The sequence below is a fragment of the Cataglyphis hispanica genome, chromosome 4 (assembly GCF_021464435.1).
Source record: "Cataglyphis hispanica isolate Lineage 1 chromosome 4, ULB_Chis1_1.0, whole genome shotgun sequence".
Lineage (NCBI taxonomy): Eukaryota > Metazoa > Arthropoda > Insecta > Hymenoptera > Formicidae > Cataglyphis > Cataglyphis hispanica.
The window spans coordinates 11,484,318-11,501,708 of NC_065957.1; the positions used below are offsets into that span (position 1 = coordinate 11,484,318).

Consider the following 17,391-nt stretch of genomic DNA (forward strand, 5'->3'; position numbering starts at 1 on the left):
TTATTCTATTTCAGAAAAAATTGAACTTTGCATCCTTGAAGAGATCCCAGTGAAATAAAGGGCACAATCATTTTCCAAAATAAGATTATACGTCATTTTACAAAATACAATAAATGATATCTCACTATTAATATCTATATTTAACTCTCAAACATCTAATGGACGGGTTAATCCAACTCAGATCATGAATTCATGTCAATGCAATGACGTCATTGTCTCTGCCAATAAAAGAATTCATGATTCGAAAACGCCATAAGTCTCTGTAAAATTAGTATAACATCTTTATAACACTTAAAATAAGTTTCGATCTGCTCTAAATAAGATATAAGGGTTATATATTAGACTTTACAAAATATAAGATTGATATTGGGTTCTTTACACATTTTTTAGAAAACTTACATTTTCTTTAAGCAGCAAATAGAAATGAATAGTCACATTTTAAATATTAAAAGAGAAAAGAAAAAGTTAATGGGTATTAATGACCGTGCATTTAGAAGTTAAAATAAGAAATAATACATTATTTTCGTTTATAAAAGAAATATTTTTATTTTATTTATACATATATAGGACGCAGCAAAAATTTTCATTAAAATTCTAATATATACATATTCATTTTCATTATACATACTCATTATAAAGATTGTAGTATTGTAAAAGAATAAGTATTAATAAAAATTTATTTTCTTATTCATATTTCAATAATTTTTACATTAGTATATTATATTTATTTTATTTTAAAATTATACCCATACATTATATATATTATTATATATATTCGATAATTTCTATTATCACGTTGGCGCATATTTAGTTATATAATATAGAATTAAAAAATTGGAAGCGCAAGATCTATGAGGTCTTTCCCAAAATATCTAAATGAATGCGTGAAAATATTAAACTTAGTTCCACCAAGAGAAACGGGACATAGATCATTCGGTCTGGCATAAAAGCATATAGTATATAAGGACATTTCGAGCTCGGGAAGCGTGCCCATGAATATCGTCGCGTTCGGTCTAATAATATCATCCATTTTAAAATTTAACTTCAATAACGAGGCTCTCTGAAAAAAATAAATGCAGTAAGTTATACATATATAACATAAATTACAACCAATATTATACATTTTTACTGTAAACGTTAAAGCTCATCACAGTACATCGTATTTATGTTTTTATATAAACCGTGTGTATGTGTAGTTTCTAAATTGCATCGTCTATTTATATATATGATAAAACTTACATCGCCGAGTTTCAAGGTATCGACATATCCCATGTAATCAATACGTCCCTTCGATTCTTGATAATTAAAATAGATCCAATCTTGCACACCAAGAAGATCCGCGCCGTATCTTTCAGATGTGAATACTCGCTCGAAACCTGAAGTGGCGCCGTCGAATTGACTAAACCAGATATGTCGCAGAGTGTCCTTTTTTTCGAAGTCATCCGGATCCATAAAACCTCGATCTGACAACCATTGCATAGCTCTAGTTAATACATTCGTGCTCATAAACACGTCCAACAGAAGATCCTCTTTCTTTCGTTTTTCAAGCGTTCGATTTTCTTTCACAGTGGAATTGTGCTCGTAATTGTCATAGAGCGCTCGAATAACAAGGATTGTCGGATAATCGTAGACCTCTGGTTCTGCGTAAACTAATCTAAACAGAAAAAAAAATGCATGAATAAAACTTGAAAGTGTTATGATGTATATGTAATAATATATTGAATAATCATTGAAACTGATCTAAGCATGAAACTTACGGTGCTTTAGCTATATCGGTTACATTTTCGGATTTATTCTGAAGATAGATTGTCAAGTATTTCGATATATTGATTTCTTGTTTCGCAAACAACTCTTCAGTCAACATCAATAGATCATTGTCTGATATTTTGTATTGAGGAGAATAAATGGTTGTTTCTTGATCGGGTCCTTTTTGATCATTTATTGTGTTACCAGCGGGAAATCTGTTAGGAGGACCTCCCATATTGTTAGTATTCGCCGTATTCACAGAAGAGTCATTACTAGCTGGATATACTACGCTACCGTTGTTCCCGGTAATCGTAGGAATTGATATACCCGGAGTAATAGCCGGATTGTACACCGGATTTGGATAATTAGCCGGATATGTAATTGGGACATTTCCCTGAGGTACATTCGGCGAAGCTGGTACCGAAGGAGTATTGCCTGGAGGAGCAGTGTTAAAATAATGATTATTATAAGTTATATGCGTTTCGCTCGCAGTTGTACTAGGGCTCGCTGGTCTGCTATAATCAGGTACGTAATGATGATGCGGATTTATTAGCCTATTCACGCCAGCGTTAATAGTGGAAAACACGAGTGCCTCTTTCACCATCTGACCGAAGCCTCTACCGCTGTCTTGCTGACCAGGAACCATTATGACGGTTTGTCCAGGTATATATGGTTGCGCCGCCGGTTGCGCCAGAACGTGTTGTTGAGGATAGTAGCTATGTCCGGCTGGACCATATGTCCCACCAACCGGATGCGTAGAGTAAGGATTTCCGAATGTACCTGGTACAGGTGGTGGAATATGCGCTGGGTAACTAGAAGGATGTCCGATTTGACTGGGAATTAAATGGCTAGGATTGTATGTGGAATGAGGTTGATTCATAGAATGAATTGGATAAGGAGGATTGGAACCAGAAATAGGATTAGTTATACGTGGATAAGGCGGAACGGGAGTATACGAAGGAAAGGGCATTGAAGTTGGACGTAGATGATCTTTGAATCCGATATTAGTAGGAGTCGGATGTGATTGGCTTGGATTGAAATGCGGATTGCTCCACGAAGGATTATTATGTAAAGTTCCATGTGACGGATTGTAGGGCGCATTTGGTTGACCAAGAGATGTCGAAACTGCAAAAGAATTATATTATATATTATAATTAAAAATTATAATTTTACACTACATTCATATTAATTATATTTATATATTTGTTATAATTTATTATTTGTTTAATTTATATATTATATTTAAATAAATAATTACACACAACTAATAAAATTTTCATATCAAGATAAGTTCTCAAGAGTTTAGTTTAATTTTATCTCCTTTTAAAAATTGAAAATCAAATTCTCATGCCAAAGATATTAAGAAGACATACCATGACTTTGCGAAGGTACCACATTAACTTTTGATAAATGATCAGCTGATGGAGCTGATGGATTATATGGTGCAGATGGATTATACGGTGCTGATGGATTATAGGGTGCTGATGGATTAAATGGTACAGCAGTTTGTTTATTCTCTGTTACCAAACCTGGTTTTCCTAATTGACTCCCAGAGTTAGTTCCTAATAAAACAGAATATAATACAAACAAAATATATTATCTTTTATATACAATAATAGAGAAAGAACGCATAAAAGCACGTGTAAAAACAGACATAAAATAAAATATAAATCTTTAGCATACTAAAGGTTTAGTAAATTATATGCTACTTGTTATAAATAATAAGATAAAATATATATGTAATATATGTATGTATATGTGTGTATATCTATGTATATTATGTATACCTGCATTGCTATGAGGTACCAATGGTTGACTAGATGATTGTGCGGAATTTGTTTGAACTTGGCACATAAAAAAAATATTCATATTATATACTGTTCAATGAAAAATAATTTCACGATTACTCTACATATTTGTTATCACTACACTTACGAGGTCTACTAGCACCTCCTCGTTCAGCATGTAAAATAGATGTGGACATGTCTTTATTCTGCTGATGTGAAGTCGGATCTGGAATTTTTAATATCACATACAACATATAATTTCTCTATCATCCCTATAACTCGTGTCATATACTCACTTGATAAAGTTCCGGTCGAGCTTGATCCTAATTTACGCCCTGCTGAACTTCCATAGCTAGTAGAGCTTGAACTAGATCCAAATGAAGTATGCCCGCTCGAGGAATGCGATGACGAGCCTCGTGACGAGAAACCGGTCGACAAGGAACCTCGCGATGAGGAACCTCGCGATGAGGAACCTCGCGATGAGGAACCTCGCGACGAGGAACCTCGCGATGAGGAACCTCGCGACGAGAAACCTCGCGAGAAAGAGAATCCAATTTTCTTTGCGTTAACATCATCTAAAAAACAATATGTTCATGTCTACAATAAATTTACATAAACATTATTATTATTACCAAAAAAGTGAAGACGTATTGAGAAGCTAAGATATATTGAAAGTTATAAAGAGATACAAAATTATTTAAGATAATGTATGCTGAAAGATTATCATTGATGTAATAATATAATATTTATAAAGTTTAATCTGTTAGAAAAAGAAAAGCATTAATAAATAAAAGTATTGATACATATGGAATTATTTACTGTAAAAATATACTTTTATACTCACCGGTTATAAGAAAAGATAGAAGAAAAAAGAATAATAAAATTCGAATTTCCATTGTATTACATGGAAGTGACAATAGTCAACGATTTGATGAAACTGACGTACTTAGTACGTCGGAATGATAAATATATACATTTTTCTTTCGTTTATCAGCCTTTTTTCTCAGTATCTGTATTGCGTCTTTCTTGAAACGATATAGACACATTAAAGAATTACGTTATGTTGACCTTTTGACCACTCACCAATACAATTAAATCTTCGCTGTCTAATCAAAACTGATAAATGCTGATATTACAGTAATTGCGGTTTCATTTATCAACAGTTTCTATTTCTACGAAAAATTATATTTTCTAGTCATATAGAACTTTCTATTTCTATTAAATAAATTAAACTTCAATAGCAGATGTTTGTGCAGTAAAATTTAATTTAACATCATAATATAAGTATAAATATATACATATATAAAAGTACTTAATATTTTATCTTTTTTACAATCTATTACAAAAAAAAATTTAACAAAACAAATTTCTCTTATTTGCATATTTACATTTTTTTACTTAGATCTTCTGCATCATGCTTAAATATAAATCTCCTTGCAATTAGCATTCCATCACCACTAATGTTTCATATATTTAATCTTTTTAAAATAGAAATAAAAAAATACTGTAGAAGAGATGAAAGAGCAAGTAATTATTTATGCATTATCTGTTGTAGCAGATACTTCCTTCTGGATAAATCTGTCCAAAATTGCTTCGCTTGGATAATCTGGTACTGATAATTGCCTAAATCCTTCATCATCTACAAAGCAGATCTCATGTCCATCCTGGAAACATAGTTAGCAGATTTATATTCATACATTGTCAACACTACAATTACTTACTATATTACAAGTACTTACTGGATCAGCGAGAATAATAACTCTTACTGAAGCTTTTCCTGGAGTATCTAAAGTTATAAGATCAGTCAAGATTTTATTTCCACTTTCTTTAATAGTTTTCTGAATCATTGGTTGCTCTGACAATGGTACAGAGAAAGCGATACGTCCATATGCTTTTGCATGATTAACCTCAGTACCTAACAATACAGAATTAATTACATAATACTAAATTCAATAAAAAATTAAAATAATTAAATTATATATAAATTATATATTCACCAATATCTTCAAACTCAAGTTTGGCCTGATCCTCACTGTAGCCCATCAATACAGTTTTATCTTTCCGATCAAATATCTTTAATCCCAAAATATCTTTCCAATACGCAATGGTACGTTCAAGATTGGAACTGGATAAAGTAACTTTCTTTACTGGATCTGTTCAAACCAACATAGATTTGAAAGATAATAATTATGTTAAAAATATGATATTAAATTATAATTATATATTTTTTTGATTACAACAACTTTATACAACTTTGTATAACTTATACATACTATTACTAGTTGTACACTAACAAGAAAAATCATTTCCCATTATATTTTTGCAATAATAAAATTATGGAATAAATATTTTACCGCTATTAGTTGGATTTTCTTCATTAATTATGTGATATTTGTATCCACCAGGTGCTTGCATCACAAATTTTCCATTTTCTTCGTGCGTTGGCCAATTATTGGAACGTGCTCTTTCAATTATATCTTTCGAACAAATAGTGATAGCTTTAAAATCGTTTCCAGCTTCATATTCCTTGATTCCATAATTATATGTCAATTCAATGACAAAATGCGTGTCCTCAGGACCATAACCTATCATTGTCTTACTCCAACGATTTGCATATGGTCTATAAAAAAAAAAAAGATAAAAAATTTATTAGAAATTATTATTACTCGATAATTGGTTATGACTAATGATAGATTACTCACCCATTACACGCAGCCTCGCATCCATCTGAAAATTCCTCATGTCTTAGCACCTGCGAAGAAACAATCCGATAAATTATAATCAACAAATTGAATTATTTCAAAAGAAAAGGAAACTATAAATTACCTTCATGCCAAGAACTTCGCGGTAAAATTTCATTGTTAATCTACGATCGGGTATTTTGAATACAAAATGTAATGCACGTCCGGTAACCATCTTTTTCTTTCTCTTTTTCTTTTTTAGTGTATTTCTGTCTTATTCAAGTAGTAGTATCACAATTTCCAAGATAATAATTCTTCTATTTACTTTATGATTTTGAATTTTCTTGAAGTTTTATCTTCTTAAGGGTTGACAGTTGACAAAGTGACGAGTAAACTCCGAAACTCCGAATTGGTATATTGGAGATTGGAGCATTTATCTCAATTCCATAGATATTTATATTAAACTAGATTGCTAACATATCATCATTAGAATAGCATAACTTCTAGCGAATAGCATCCGATAGGATTTGCGGATCCCTGTTAGCCAGTTGGGAGAGATCATTTGGAAACAGTGTGATTGTACACAACTATTCATCTCGATTGTGCCTAGAGTAACTAACACGATTGACCAATCAAAAGGCTTCAATAAGCTTTGTATGAATTCGATATTTACACTGAATCAATCTCGAGATCTTGCTATCATTGCTATTGCCATATATATATATATATATATTCAGTGCTTTATCTCAACAGCAGACAGCAGCAGACGACAAGAAACATAGAGGAAATAGAAATATCAAAGTACTTGTGTATATGCATACATACTTTTTACTGCTTTTTACTTGTGGATTGTAAACGTCAATCGAAAAGGATCTCTTGGAATATAAATATTATTTACAAATAATTTCTCTCATAGATATGATAGAAAATCTTGCAGCGAAATTATGTTTACTATTGTCGGAAAATGCCAACGCAGGTGACTATGAATAAATTATAATTTTAAAATAGAAAAAAAAAAAAAAATAGAAAATACAACATGCATCGAGAAAATATTGATATATACAGTTTATTATTATATAAAAATATTTTATATGTATTATATATATATATAAAAGAATATTGGGGAATATTTAAAATAAGAAAGAATTTATAATTCTATAGATGATTTCATATAACGACGATATCTTAAAACTTATCTGGAAAAGAGATAATTTTCTTTGTTTTTTTAGCCGAACAATGGAAGCTACTGGGACAGGAAAAAGATGGTTCAATACTTATTGGTTGGGTGGAGGAATTGGAGAAGAACAATGTACATACATCATATACTGTAATTGGTCGTTACGACCAGATTAACAATAAATTACAGGTAAGAATAATAAGGAAATTTTTATTTACATTGTGTAGAGATAATTTAATATCACTTTAATTTTTAATGTCACTAATTATGTATTTAGGTATTATACCGCTTTTCGGAAGTATTAAATGTTGTTCAAGCTACAGTCAACCAAAGTCATAGTTTATTAGGATATGTGACGAAACATAAGAATAATTTGGAGACAAAAGATTCCTGTGAAAATCATTGTTCAGACAATGTTAGTGCAACTGATGAACTTTGCAGAGAATTTTATAGAGTGTTTCTCATTGAGTTGACAACTGACGATACCAAAATGCATAATCTAGAGATAGAGAGGTCTAAACAAGTGCGAATACAATTTTTATATAGAGAGAAAGAACAGCTTGATGTAGATAAGTTTTTGGTGCTAATACATCACGAATGTAAGTAAAATCTATTTGAAAGTATACAAACAGGTGTATAGCACTTGCATACATTTATTTACTTTGATCGAACTTTGCAATTATTGTAAAAATAGATAGTTAGAATTTAAAATTGAAATGTCAAATCAATAAATCTGTGCTTTATTATATTAATTATTTTGACATATTTTCATAATTTGCATTATATTTAAGGTATCATGATATATACAGTTCAGTGTGATACATCTGTAAATAACTTAAGATTGATAAAAGAATTAAAATCCGAAATACTTGTAAAAACCTTTATATGGGCTCAATGGGATATGATTAATCAAGTTCTTTATCATATACATCATCGACGAATACCCGCAAGCGTAGTTACTGAGAATGACGATGAAAATAATTCCAAGACTTCGAAACCGACACTCAGTGGTCTCCAATTTCATGATGATTTGCCTCATGAAACAGTGGTGAGTATTTTTCAATAACAAGAATCTCAATTATCTTTCTAAACATGTGTGTTCTTGCAATACTAACATATTATATATTGCTAATATAAAAGAAGCTGATTAATATGCTAATAAATTTAATATATCTAACACATGGTTGCTAAATTAAACTTTGTAGTAAAATGTGCATGATACACTATGATTAGCGTAACATTTATTGTATCTTTTTAGCTGAATATTCCATTAAATTTACCGCTACTATCGCCGTCCTCTAATTGCGGGACTTACGAGGACGATGTAATACCTCTACGAGTCCACGATTGTTCCCTAGATCTCATAGTAGTATCAGATACCAAGGGAATGGTCTGCGTTTGTCACTACTATCTTTATCGACCTGTCCAGCCGCCGCAACACATACTTAACTCCTTGAACGAGTCCAACACAGTGCACTTTGCATACTCGGTGACGCTGTTGCACCACAGCTGCGTAATCCATTGCGTTATACCGGGTATAACATGGTCGCGCGCCAAACTGATGAGACCGACTTTTGCGATCTACGGGAGCCATCATATGATAGTATTCGTGCCGGGACTGTTCGCGCATCTTCTCGAGATCGGTGTAAATCACGAGCCCTGCTGCCACATATTATGCGGCCCACCGCCATCGATACCGTCTCGCGTTTCCTATCTGGTACCTTTACTCGACTTGGACAATACTAGCAAAGGAACGAGAAAGAATTCCTACAATTCGGACAGCAAAGTTGGTTATTTGGATGGAAACAATTCATTTGTGAATTCTAGCAGTATACTGACGATAGACTTGCCTACTTTGGATCTCGTGCCGTTGACAATTTCTCCGGATTTTCTCATCGAAGTCTTTCGCAAGGAGGTCTCGGTCGAGATTCGGCTGGGAATACTCCATTATTTTCTCTGTCATAAAAACGATACGGAGGTTATCGCGGAATTAATGTCTATTGTCGCAGAAAAACCGCGCTCGCTGGACATCCCGCGCTTTATGCAAGAGATTCTTATAGGCGGCTCTTACGCACTAGTGCAAAAGAATCTCCTCGTTGATACGATTCCATTGCTATCTCTGTTGCCCGTCACTACAATCGGGGATTATATGACTTTTGACATAAAAATGAACGATTTGGACATTACACTAAGCCACGAGAAACTTTGGAACACATCGGTGATGTTGCTATCACCGCAGCAAAGACTTGTTCCTTATCGTAGCGATCTATGGACTAGGCTGTGGGATCAATTGAATAAAAATGGTGGCGATAAATTAAGATTCAAACCTAGCCATATCGCGGAGAAACTATTAGTTTCATTAGCTTGTTATCAACCAGAAGCCTTATCCAGGTGCAGCACTCCAATGTCTCCAAGCGGAGGGTAAACATAATCGCCTTGTACTCTAATTCTGTGCACAACTATTGCATGTATATGTTATGTAAAAGTAATGCAAATTCTTAAACTGTGCTATTTGCTTGTTACTATTTTTCTACAATTGATGAGATTGTATATATATATATATATATACCTCATTTAACTTGTGTAATTTGAGAAATTTTTATGTAAATAAAATATCTCTCAGAAATGTTTTTTTTTTGCAATAAACAATAAACAATGATGTAAATAGATTTGTTGCAGTACCGCTTGGAGATTTCATGGGTAATCGGAACATCAAATTGGATTCGGGCTTACCGTTTAATGAAACTGAAAGTTGCACCGCTTCGAAGCAGGAGCATATTGTCTCTGTCAATTTGCGTGAACTCTCCATGTATCTTTTGAAAAACGGCACGCATACATCGAATATGCATACGCGAGGCTCTTGTACCCCGTTACACGTTCATGCCATGGCCACGAGATATGTGGCTGCGCAATTGGAAGCTTCGCGTATATTATGTCAAATACTTTGCAGAGCAGCCGGCGTTGATCCAAGAATCGAACAAGAACGTGGCTTTAATCTCGTGTACGAGACACATGATCTTTATTGTAGTACACAATTTTAAATTGATTGTTCAATTTCGATTCATTATAAAAATAATGTAAATTGTAATTTTTTTATAGGATTTATATATTTTAGAATTTTCTTTTATCAGATTTCTAAAGAGAGAGTGAAACTTGTGTTAGCATTTACTTAATTCATTGTTATATTGTATACTCTTATTCTATATAATGGTACTTTTTACAGAGATCAATTAGACGAAGCAAGACGATGGTTGCTGTTTATGCTCTTGCAACGATACAGACACGCAATAGAGAACATCGCATTCCCGGCGCCACAGGGATTCGCATCGTTTTTTACTTATCTCGGTTACCGCACTCTTAAATACTCGATGTTTCTGCAATATGTCGAACGTTCAGTGTTTGAACTCCAAGTTGACGTTACCAAGATTATTCTAGCCGGTATGTATCTGCGACAAAAATTTGCTGTATTTATAAAGAATGTTTCTTCAAGCGCAATTCAAGTAGAAAATTATATACCTCACAGACATTTTGCTGTAAACTGATGATTTTTTGTTTAGATATAAGCGATACAAAAGAAAATGTCGTACAGAAGTTGAAGTTGTTGTCTTTCTTGCCGAGATCTCGTGCAAAAAGACTCTTGAATCAATGGCTGCATCCAGTTAGCTTGATGCTGCGAGCCAGAGAACATGCCGCTAATATTTTGTGCGGTGAAGTATCCCAGAGTCGAGCTGGAAGTCGAACTTTACAACATCGTAATCATCATAATAGTGAGTTTAGAACAAATATACGAATAATTTTTCGATAAATACGATTTGATTGATTATACCTGTAAATTGTTCTAGGTTTGGCAGCATTTCCTTCTGCAGATCGTTTATCACCATTAGATACTTTTCTGGATTTGCTTACTGCAAAAGGTACCAATTAATTCATCAACATTCTTGCTTCATGCAATCCATTATATTTTCTTTAGGGCATTAGTAAGACAATTTTTATTTTTCAGCTAGTCTTACAGAATTGGACTTTGGATTATTGATAGAAGCAACAGTAACATCTACAGAAGACTTTCTCTAATGGAAATTAAATTTAGTATTTGTAGTCACCAAAAAATGTTAAATGCAATCAATAATTGATATAATAAAATCAATTATTATAAATAATACTTTAAACTTTTGTATCAAATCTTTTATATTTATTAAAATAAGTCTTTAATTAAGAAAATATAAAAAAACAATAATTAGAGATATATTTACATAAATAATTGTTATTTTAATAAGAATTTTCAGTTATAAACTCCTATAATGTAGTGATATTCTATAGTGTCTATGTATTATACTATACATTATGCTATACTATACTATACTGTACTGTACTATACCTGCGTTCAGCAGAGAAAGCGTTTAGTTATCGCCTAGTCAACACTCGACGTTGATTTGTTGGTTCTAAAAGTAAGAGCCAATCACGTTCAATTGTTGCTAAGCGGTTTTCTCTTCGCTGAATGCGACCATACTGTACTGTACTGTGGATATACTATAGAGCTCACTGATGACAACTACAGATACATTCCACACATACGTTTCAATACACTTATCAAAGCAAGATGGCGAGCACGGTCTGTTGTTCCGCTTTCTCTCCGGACGGTCAATATTACGCGTATTGCGGTAATGACGGCAAGTTGAAGATTTGGGAGACCGCAAACGGCCGATTAAAGCACGAGTATATACCTAATCAACATTTATCGTCGCCGTGCAGCGTTGTAGGATGGATCTTCGTGAGCCAGCAATCGGCGGGCAACGCATCGGTAAAACACGCCATGTGCTCTCTGAAACGCGGCTTATTTCTTTTATATCTTTCGCCCTACTTATGCGTTGCCGCACGCTATTCCCTTTCGAGTCCACGACCATTTCCAATTCTTGTCCCTACGAATGTTTTTCCTGTATACGTTATGTTTTTTTCTTCTTTCTTTTAAATTTTACCTACACGCCATTATCTTGCAAAGGTTATGTTAAAAACATGTATTCTGGTGTATCAGGAGATCTTTAACAAGTTTCTCGCTGATCGTCAATGAGATTTCTAGATTTTGATATGAGTATTAGAGAAAGAAAGAAAGAAACGAAAAGAAAACACTTCCTCTTTCTTTAAAAATATTCACTTGTCCCAAGTTTGTAATATATGAAATGTCTTCCATGTCTCTCTCAAGCCAACGTCGAGGAAGAGACGCAAAAGAAAGTCAATTTCGGAGGAGATCGAGCACAAGCCTGTGGTGGCGATGGGTTCGGTTAGCGGTAAAGTCACATTGTACGACATAGCGGCCGCTCACGTCAGCGTTGTATTGGAGAACGGTCATTCGTCCACAATCACGGCGATGGCCTGGTCAACATGCAGCGGACTGATAACTGCGGCCGACGATTGTCACATTGTGGAATGGAATCTACAAGAGAACGGGATCAAGTGTAAATGGAAATCGGGCAAGGCGAAAGTCACAGCCCTGGCAATTCCGGCTAATGGAAAGTCTCTACTGTCCGCGGAGAGGATAATCAAATGGTGGAGCTTGACGACGAAGCAATTGATTCGCACATTTACCGGACATGCCAATCACATCACCTTTCTTCACACTGTAAAAGTAGACGATTCAACTAGTTACCTAATCAGCGCTGCTCGTGCAGATGGTCATCTCTGTATGGTCGTTAGACAAAGTATGTTTTATTTAATTTCACTTCTCAATACATATACAGTGGTTTATGACTAGCAAAATATTAGGGGTCTCCTTGCTTTAATTTTAAGAAGAAAATTGTGATAGAAGAGTAGCAATGCGTCAAGAGTTTTTTAAATTAAATTTTTGAAATGCATATAAGTAACAAGAGTTTATTCCTTACATAATTTTAAGCAGGGAGCTTATTTTAACAGGATTATAATTTATAAAAAAACATTTAATTTTGAAAATGAAAAATTGCAATAAAAAAACTCAAATAAATATTTTGTTCTATTGCAAAGATTTTCATCTCAGGTTTAATTAAAAATCTCAATTTTCTTGAGTATTGTAAAGTATGTAAATTTTAAAATTAAATTGCTTTTTGACTTTGTTTAGCATAAAAATGACAAAGCATCAATGGCAACATTAGCCATGCAAGATGAAGCTACATCTGTTTCTACAGTTGTTGTGCAAGAATCGCAACAAGTTGTATTGGCTACTACTCGGTCGGGTCAAGCGCAACTGTTCAAGTATCAACCAAATGGCCATACAAAGCCATTAAAACCATCTCTAAACATTGCGGTTGCAGCAGATGCCAATCAGAAGGAGACTGTTCAACAGATTCCTATTTTAGCAGGCCATCTAACTGAGGATGAAAAAGTGTTGTTGATGTATGGTAGTTACTTGAACTTGACATTTGAAAAAGTTACGCCCGACTTTTCAGACAAAGTGCAATGTTTGGTCAGATCGGAAAAGTTGGATACAAAAAAATCTAAAGAAAGAAAAGAAGAAACAATTTCTAAAGTAAAATCTACTTCAATAGAAGAAGGTGTTAAATATCTTGCACCAGGTAACTTGTCATATAATTATATTTTTTATTTTCTTTCTTTTTTCCCTTTTACAGTTTATTATGGGAGTAAATGATCAATTACAATATGTCAATCAATGATGAACAAGAATAAAAAAAGAATATATAAAAAGAATAAAAGATAGAAAAATGTTTACTGTTATAGGAATAGGAGTCCCGACATCGAAAAGAAATAGAACTAGTTCAGGCTCTCAATTACTCTTAAAAGATAGATTGGAAAATCTTAGTTTGAATGCAGATGCGAACACACCAGGAAGGATACCGACGAAAGGAGCTAATATGACACAATTACTGATGCAAGCATTGAACAGCAAAGATAAAACTATTTTGACTACGGTGTTGTTCACAAAAAACGAAACTGTAATTCGTAATACTATCGCTAAATTACCAGTACAAGCAATAACGCCATTACTCAAGGAGCTAACCATTATGCTGCAAGGCAAAACATATGTGTAATTATATTATGCTCTATTTCTTTATATACAAATCTCTCTTGTTTTTTGTGAGAGTGTTCAAAATTTATATCTAATTTTATTAAAACATTTCTATAAATTAAAATAACGATTTATTTATCTATATTTAGGAGTAAGATAGCGGTGATGTGGTTGCAAGCTTTAATCACAACTCACGCGGCGCACTTGATGTCGCGACCAGATATTACGGAGGCCCTCAGCCCTATTTTAAGTTTTATTGACGCAAAGTTAATGCTTTTGACGGCTGTACAAAGATTAAGAGGCAGAGTTTCCCTCATAACGGGACAAATATCTCAAGCTAATGAGGAACACAATAAGGACATAATGGAGGAGAGCTTGCTCGTTTATCAAGATCCAGGTTAGTTTATTGATAATTCAAAACAAATATTCTGATTTAAATAAACCATTATCACATTATTAAAAATGTATATGCAGATTCGTCAGATGAAGGTGCTGACAAAGACGATGTTGATTTGAGCAGCGAATCCGACGACAATTGGGAAGAAATGTCAGATCAAGATGTTCAAGATGAACAGGATGAAGAAGATATCAAGAGCATTAAGTCCGAGAGTGATGATATGGATGACAATGAGTCTATGCATAGCTGAATTCAATTCAATGTTGGTTAATAACAGAATAACTTATCTAATCATTAATTCATTAAAGGCCGCAAACATAAAACTTATTTCAAATGATTTTTAATTTGCTACAGTATTCAAGACAGAATTCACTTGTGATCTTCTCTGTATTGTGCATATCTTAATTTATATATATATATATATATATATATATATAAATTAAGATATGTAATAATACAGAGAATATATATATATATATATATATATTCTCTAATATATATTTTTTGTATGTCTGTCCTCTCTTTAATTCTTTTTATATTATACGGACATATAAAATTATAAATATGAATTATAAATTTTTATCACAAATTATAGTTTATTTAAAACAAACTTAAAAAATCAATTAAATCATAACTGGTTTTTTTTCTAAGAATTAGATTATAATAAAAAAATCATTAAATAAGATAGTTTTTACTGATCATGTGCCTGAAAAATAACATTTATATTTTTTTGATAAGGAAATACTAAATGAAATAAATAATAATAAAATTTTTATTTCAAGAATATAATGTTGGCCATTAATGAAATGATTTCTTTTTGTAATATTATTCTGTTCAAAACTTTTACTTGTTGATAAAATTGGAACGGTTGTTGTCAACAACATTATATATAAACGTTAATAATAAAAAAGAAATAAATAGAGTTTCGCCTTTTATATTACAATTATTCCTTTCAGTAATGGCTTTGCCTGTCATCTTCAATGGGAAAGACTGTAAGATATTGCTGTATAAAGTAATACTCCTTTCTTTTGGAATTTTTATTTTTGCTGTTATATAAAATGCATCTAAGAAAAAGCCAAATATATGACATGCTTTAATAATTTTACAATAACCATCATTGTACACTTAATTTTCTATGAATAAAATATTAGAATATATTTTTCATATTTATAATTAATAAGAAATAAGTGCTTTTCCGTATATATTTTATTATACAATAAATATCAATTTATTAATAAAGATATTACATGTTTGAATATAAAAAATAATGTAAAATAAAATTAAAGTATTTTTTATAAATAAAGTTTAGGATTTATAACACGGCTCATTGTATAAGTCATATTGTTTGTGTATCAATATATCTGTTTTTAAAAAAAATATTCTATATGTGTAATATGTTTTCTCTATTTTAAGTTCTTAATAACTTTTGATAATATTTTCTGCCATAGATCGACGAATTAAACAGCGTTTTTTATAATATGAATAATAAATATAAATGTGAAAATTTGTTATATTTTCTAAGTTATATAACTTAGATATATAACTAAGTTATATAACTTATTGTTAATTAGATAACATTAAATTGCTTTTTTTTTTAATAGTATTGAATCACTCGTAATTTGATACTCACTAAGATACATAAAACAATTCACGTTTTTTTCTGCCAGATGTTCAAAAATTATTTAAAATCGAAGTTATTAATTTTTTATTAAAAAAAATTTTTTTAAGTCTTTTCGGAGAAATACATTAGAATTATGTGCATTTTATTTTTTTCACTTTAATATTGTAATCACGTTTGTACCACTAAGAATGAATTGTTCTATGTAAAGGAAAAATATAAGTATTCACATAATCTCTCGTTTACTCATTTTATGCAGCCTATGTGGAAATTGTTTGTGCGTCATCACATAAATTCTGTTATTTACGAGGGACTTTAAATCATCCGGCAAATAATTATCGAATTTTGACGAGAAGGCTCGATAAACTTGATAAACTTTGAAAGACTGGCCGGTCGTGCGATAAAATGGCGCGTGTCGTCAAGTATGTGTATTGATACCTTTATAATAGATATCTAAACATGCGTAAATATTCCAATTTATAAGATAGAAACATTCTTTCTCAATAAAAAGTATTTATCGATGATTTATTACTGAACAATTGGAGATCGAGTTAGTAATTTTCCAATAACTTGGAAGAGTTTAGCCAATAATGAAGAAATCAACAAAATGTTTAAGTTTGTTGGCATTTTTTTGTGAAAATTATGTATATTAGTAGATTTATATTTATTTATGAGTTACAATTCCTAATCTTTTCCACATCTATTGATTACGACATCATTTGTAATTATCTCCATCATTTTCACTTATGCCACTGCCTTGTCGTTCTCTCTCATTACATCTTACATATTTATATGTAATCTTTTCTTGTTTTTTTAAAAAAGTGTGCAATTATTGATAATTATTAAATAATATTAGTGATCTTTGTCGTGTTCTTGTGATTATTATAAAAATAATATGAACATTTTATAGATATAAGAATAATGTACAGTAAATAATTGTCCTTTCAGATATTTTTAGATTTTTATTTTGCATTAAAATTATTTTTTGTTAAAA

The 17,391-nt window shown here is 31.9% G+C and overlaps 4 protein-coding genes and 1 long non-coding RNA gene across 11 annotated transcripts; 2 read left to right on the forward strand and 3 right to left on the reverse strand.

The window, feature by feature from the left end:
• Positions 1-663: 663 nt before the first annotated feature.
• LOC126848779 (endoribonuclease CG2145-like) lies at positions 664-4,523 on the reverse strand. 6 transcript variants are annotated; one of them, XM_050589969.1, is made up of 9 exons: positions 4,378-4,523; positions 4,067-4,108; positions 3,830-3,991; positions 3,682-3,759; positions 3,534-3,590; positions 3,120-3,308; positions 1,758-2,871; positions 1,240-1,654; positions 664-1,060 (listed from the first exon to the last, which is right to left on the reverse strand). In XM_050589969.1, the coding sequence occupies exons 1-9, from the start codon at positions 4,427-4,429 to the stop codon at positions 827-829; spliced, it is 2,343 nt and encodes a 780-aa protein (XP_050445926.1). In that variant the 5' UTR covers positions 4,430-4,523; the 3' UTR covers positions 664-826. The 6 variants fall into 6 exon arrangements, with proteins under 6 accessions (XP_050445926.1, XP_050445925.1, XP_050445923.1 ...); XM_050589968.1 differs by having other exon boundaries at positions 3,830-4,006; XM_050589966.1 differs by having other exon boundaries at positions 3,830-4,021.
• Positions 4,524-4,776: 253 nt separating this feature from the next.
• On the reverse strand, positions 4,777-6,654 carry LOC126848810 (glyoxalase domain-containing protein 4). 2 transcript variants are annotated; one of them, XM_050590036.1, is made up of 6 exons: positions 6,540-6,654; positions 6,236-6,285; positions 5,888-6,153; positions 5,531-5,686; positions 5,273-5,448; positions 4,777-5,197 (listed from the first exon to the last, which is right to left on the reverse strand). In XM_050590036.1, exons 3-6 carry the CDS (start codon positions 6,123-6,125, stop codon positions 5,069-5,071), a joined length of 699 nt encoding a protein of 232 aa, XP_050445993.1. In that variant the 5' UTR covers positions 6,126-6,153; positions 6,236-6,285; positions 6,540-6,654; the 3' UTR covers positions 4,777-5,068. The 2 variants fall into 2 exon arrangements, with proteins under 2 accessions (XP_050445993.1, XP_050445992.1); XM_050590035.1 differs by having other exon boundaries at positions 6,360-6,625.
• A 125-nt stretch (positions 6,655-6,779) lies between these two features.
• On the forward strand, positions 6,780-11,550 carry LOC126848775 (protein pigeon). Its single transcript, XM_050589957.1, has 11 exons — positions 6,780-6,868; positions 6,968-7,190; positions 7,444-7,580; positions 7,669-7,990; positions 8,183-8,439; positions 8,650-9,812; positions 10,060-10,392; positions 10,615-10,829; positions 10,949-11,158; positions 11,234-11,305; positions 11,392-11,550. The coding sequence occupies exons 2-11, from the start codon at positions 7,133-7,135 to the stop codon at positions 11,460-11,462; spliced, it is 2,838 nt and encodes a 945-aa protein (XP_050445914.1). The 5' UTR covers positions 6,780-6,868; positions 6,968-7,132; the 3' UTR covers positions 11,463-11,550.
• Positions 10,702-11,344, reverse strand: LOC126848830 (uncharacterized). The gene is made up of 3 exons (XR_007687314.1): positions 11,218-11,344; positions 10,908-11,119; positions 10,702-10,837 (listed from the first exon to the last, which is right to left on the reverse strand). It is a non-coding gene; the product is annotated as an uncharacterized LOC126848830 (long non-coding RNA).
• A 403-nt stretch (positions 11,551-11,953) lies between the features above and the next one.
• LOC126848788 (WD repeat-containing protein 43) lies at positions 11,954-15,188 on the forward strand. The gene is given in 7 exon segments (XM_050589988.1): positions 11,954-12,189; positions 12,589-13,058; positions 13,060-13,084; positions 13,477-13,930; positions 14,094-14,400; positions 14,532-14,779; positions 14,857-15,188. Coding segments are annotated over 7 exon segments (1,878 nt in total). The 5' UTR covers positions 11,954-11,988; the 3' UTR covers positions 15,030-15,188.
• Positions 15,189-17,391: the final 2,203 nt, after the last annotated feature.

Bases quoted from the DNA above. Each gene is read 5' to 3' on its own strand.
- LOC126848779 (XM_050589964.1), bottom strand. From the start codon at position 4,429: ATGGAAATTCGAATTTTATTATTCTTTTTTCTTCTATCTTTTCTTATA. The intron at 3,591-3,681 runs GTAAGTGTAGTG...TTATGTGCCAAG, and splicing joins AGGAGGTGCTAGTAGACCTC to TTCAAACAAATTCCGCACAA. The intron at 2,872-3,119 runs GTATGTCTTCTT...ATTCTTTTGCAG, and splicing joins GGTACCTTCGCAAAGTCATG to TTTCGACATCTCTTGGTCAA.
- LOC126848810 (XM_050590035.1), bottom strand. From the start codon at position 6,449: ATGGTTACCGGACGTGCATTACATTTTGTATTCAAAATACCCGATCGT. The intron at 6,154-6,235 runs GTGAGTAATCTA...TTTTTTTTATAG, and splicing joins TGCGAGGCTGCGTGTAATGG to ACCATATGCAAATCGTTGGA. The intron at 5,687-5,887 runs GTAAAATATTTA...TGGTTTGAACAG, and splicing joins AGAAAATCCAACTAATAGCG to ATCCAGTAAAGAAAGTTACT.
- LOC126848775 (XM_050589957.1), top strand. From the start codon at position 7,133: ATGATAGAAAATCTTGCAGCGAAATTATGTTTACTATTGTCGGAAAAT. The intron at 9,813-10,059 runs GTAAACATAATC...TGATGTAAATAG, and splicing joins CCAATGTCTCCAAGCGGAGG to ATTTGTTGCAGTACCGCTTG. The intron at 10,393-10,614 runs GTACGAGACACA...TACTTTTTACAG, and splicing joins GAACGTGGCTTTAATCTCGT to AGATCAATTAGACGAAGCAA.